The sequence below is a fragment of the Limulus polyphemus genome, unplaced genomic scaffold (assembly GCF_000517525.1).
Source record: "Limulus polyphemus unplaced genomic scaffold, Limulus_polyphemus-2.1.2 Scaffold3993, whole genome shotgun sequence".
Lineage (NCBI taxonomy): Eukaryota > Metazoa > Arthropoda > Merostomata > Xiphosura > Limulidae > Limulus > Limulus polyphemus.
The window spans coordinates 43,583-47,606 of record NW_013669603.1 but is presented as its reverse complement, the minus strand read 5'-3'; the positions used below and the strand labels follow the sequence as shown (position 1 = coordinate 47,606).

Here is a 4,024-nt window from a genome sequence, read left to right as displayed (position 1 = left end):
GGACAACCAATTACACATCTAGTACGAAGTCACCTTTACTCAACTGGACAACCAACTACACATCTAGTATGAAGCCATCTTTACCCCACTGAACAACCAATTACACATCTAGTATGAAGCCGTCTTTACTCAACTGGACAAGCAATTACACATCTAGTACGAAGCCACCTTCACTCCACTGGACAACCAATTACACATCTAATATGAAGCCATCTTTATTCCACTGGACAACCAATTACACATCTAGTATGAGGCCACTTTTACCCCACTGAACAACCAATTACACATCTAGTACAAAGCCATCTTTACTCAACTGGACAACCAATTACACATCTAGTATGAGGCCAACTTTACTCCACTGGACAACCAACTACACATCTAGTATGAAACCATCTTTACTCAACTGGACAATCAAGCACACTTGTAGTACAAAGCTATATTTACTCCGCTAGACAATCAAGAACACGTCTAATGCGAAGGTCATCTTTATTCCAGTGGACAATTAAGAACATATCTACCCACGAAACAGTTTTTACTCCACTAAGCGATAATAAAAACGATGTTCATTCGATTGAACAATGGAAGCCTACCTAGTACAAATCCATCTTTACTCCACTGGACTGAGCCTGCTTGATGTTCAACCTCACATCTTAATTCAGCTGTCTGCCCTTCAGTAACAGACGTGTCTTCAGGTCGTGTCCTGAAATACTGCTGTTGGCTTCTTCCTGAATTGAAAGAGAAAGTTGTTTCCAGTTACACTACAAAAAGTAAAGTTATTTTTCAAGTTGTTTCTGAATTACGTTATCACAACTAAACAATTATTTACATATTGTTTAGGAATCATGTTACTACATGTACAACTGTTTTCACATTGATTATGAATTACGTTACCACAAGTACAATTATTTTCGTATTGTTTACGAATTACATTACCACAGGTAAAGTTTTTTCACATTGTTTATGAATTACATTACCACAAGTAAAGTTATTTTCGTATTGTTTACGAATTACATTACCACAGGTAAAGTTATTTTCGTATTGTTTATGAATTACATTACCACAGGTAAAGTTATTTTCACATTGTTTATGAATTACATTACCACAGGTAAAGTTATTTTTATATTGTTTATGAATTACATTACCACAGGTAAAGTTATTTTTATATTGAATAGGAATTACATTACCAAAGTAAAAATATCGCATAGAAATTCAATACTACTAGTATTCTATGATATGCGTATATTTATGGTTCTTGTTTAAACAGGTATAAAATAGCTGTAAAGTTTAGATTTATAAAGATTTAAACATTTATCCATGTTATCACAAAAACTCTTATTTAACATGAAATGTCTCATTAATAAATTAATAAAATTATCATTAATAAAATTACTTTGCAAATTCAAGAAATGAGAATTTTCGTTGCACATCTTGAAAACAATTACATTTTGACCTTCAAAGTAATAAACTGTTAGTGTGGAATTTAATTTGCCACGCCTACATATAACATCGAAGAGCGGAAGGACATCACAAATATAAAAATATGATGCCATTTTTTAGCCTTTCCTTATCTTTAGCTTTCTTATCTCTATAATTAATGCAACATTTTACAGAAGCTTTAGCACCGGCTCTCCTCCCTCCAAGTATGGAGTCCTGTCGCAGCACGTTTGTCAGTGCGCAGTTCAGGTAGTGTGACGCAGTCCGTAACTTTAAACCACCGACTACTGGAAAGCAACCAATGCTAACAACCTATGCTATTTTCTAAAATATTGTAGTTAGTTAGTTATTACTTTATTTAATTATACTTTTTTAGAATAAGTTTACAATGTAAATAAGAGGGGAATAAATACGATTTTAATAAAAAGAGTGGAAATCAATACTACTAATTGCTGCTCGATACTATAGCAAACAAACGCAAGCCAAGCCTATCGTCGACAGTTTGGTATTTAATTGTACGACCCAGTCTTAGTTCACTAATATATTCTCAAACTAACTGGAAGTTAATTGAATAGTTGATAAAAAAAAATTAAAACGAATATTAATTGGGCTTTAATTAAAAAAACAAAATTTCGAGAGATTAACTTACAACTTACAGCGCCCTCTACAATTAAAGCGAACGTAATTAATAAATTAATCCAAAAGTTTGAATAAAACTAGTCAAAGAAAGTAAATATTTGGTTTAGGAAAAACAGAAATTCATAAAACTTTATCATTCTTTTAATGAGAGCTAAAAATGATTTTTTAGACGAACATAATTAATATACCAAATTAGAACACACTATCTGTACTCCATATAAGGAAAACAGAAACTTTTTAATGATTTATTTTAACACCGATAGATGGGGCTTTTTATTACATGTTGTGACTGCATATCTATTATATTTAGTGGAAAATTTAACACTTCTAATTTTGAAACATCTTTTGTTTTTCTGGCTTTAGAGCAATTTTCTAATTAATAAAGGTTTTGTACTTTGGTAATTTAATGATTATTAGGTATTTGTAGCAGAATGAAATAAAAAATTATCTAATTCAATAAAATATGCATTTTACATTACGAATGATAATATTATTTCAGATTTATTAGTTAATTAATAATCAGTTATAATCATGGGTTAGTGAATATTGTTTTTGTCTACATAGACACAAAAATAATTTTCACCTTTTACATAAGTATTTGTTTGTTTGTTTATTTGTAGTTGAGCACAAAGCTACACAAGGACTATCTGTGCTCTGCCCACCACGGGTATCGAAACCCGGTTTGTAACGTTGTAAAGCCGCGGACATACCGCTGTGCCACTGGGGGTATTTACATAAGTAATAGAAGTGAAAATTTTCGTATTTGAATTCAAGGAAAAATTAAAATTATCACCAGAAATTAGAATCATTAGCCTGATTCACTAAGCTGTGATGAAAATTAAATATTTTCTCAATTTCCAATCTTTTTTTTTTCACTTAATCAGTCTTTATATCTTAATAGGTATACAAATAAAACTTTATGCTTGGATCGATACAAATTTAGATTTGGTAGAAACACAATTACTTAACACTGTTTTGATACATAGAAAAAAAAAATTATGTGATATTTCTTCTATCCTGATATGACCACTATATACAGAACAATACAACTGGCTTGGAATGACTTAAACTAAGGGTTTGTAAACTAGTACCCACTTCCCCCTCCCCTCCCCCAAAAAAGGTGTACATTTCCTGCTTCTACACGTACAATTAATGTTCAAACTAAAACAAACATAAAACCAGTAGATGTTACGGGTTATTAGCTTCGTTTATAGAATACAATCTGAAGTACCCGTCCTTATGAACTTTAACAAATTTGGGGTGGATGCTAACTTTTATATAATTCAATTGTAACATAACATATTATTGCAGTATTCATTATTACCTCCACAAACGTGTTGTATAAGCTTTAAGAACTCAATATATATACTTAAAACATGGTATACATTGTGTGATGGTCATGTGACTTTGTAGGAAGAGGTAGCGGCCAAACAGTAGCGGTAGGGGTGCTTTCTATTAGAAGCTTACAACACCCACCTCTTAATGCCCTTCACAGTATTTCACGTTATTAATTATATAACGGTCATTGGCCACAGAGGGGTCTTACAGTTCGAAGATGTGAGGTCATGGGTCAAAGTAGGAAATGGCTCTTCATATCAGTGACGGAGAAAGGACCCATCTCGGTTTCAGCATCGTTTGGATAAAGAACAGACAAGACATTTTACGGCTTGGTTGATTTCTTGATAATTTGGAAAGAAATCCAAATTTGGTGGCAACATCCTAATATGCATCAAGACCCTATTTCAATACAGTCACAAGTTGGTTGACAACAACGAAAAATACTTCTGTTTCAATACAGTAAGTAACAAGTTGGTTAACAACAACGCAGAATAGTCCTGTTTCAATACAGTAACAAGTTGGTTGACAACATCGAAAAATACTTCTGTTTCAATACAGTAACAAGTTAGTTAACAACGAAAAATACTTCTGTTTCAATACAGTAAGTAACAAG

General features: G+C 32.3%; 1 protein-coding gene across 2 annotated transcripts in view; it reads right to left on the bottom strand.

Annotated features, from left to right (window-relative positions):
- LOC106470423 (nephrin-like) overlaps positions 1–4,024 on the bottom strand; it is an 87,652-nt gene that overhangs the window by 46,347 nt on the left and 37,281 nt on the right. For both annotated transcript variants that reach the window (XM_022399012.1, XM_022399013.1), the window contains exon 2: positions 591–725. In XM_022399012.1, coding sequence (XP_022254720.1) covers positions 591–725 — 135 coding nt within the window. The remainder of the gene's footprint in view (positions 1–590; positions 726–4,024) is intronic.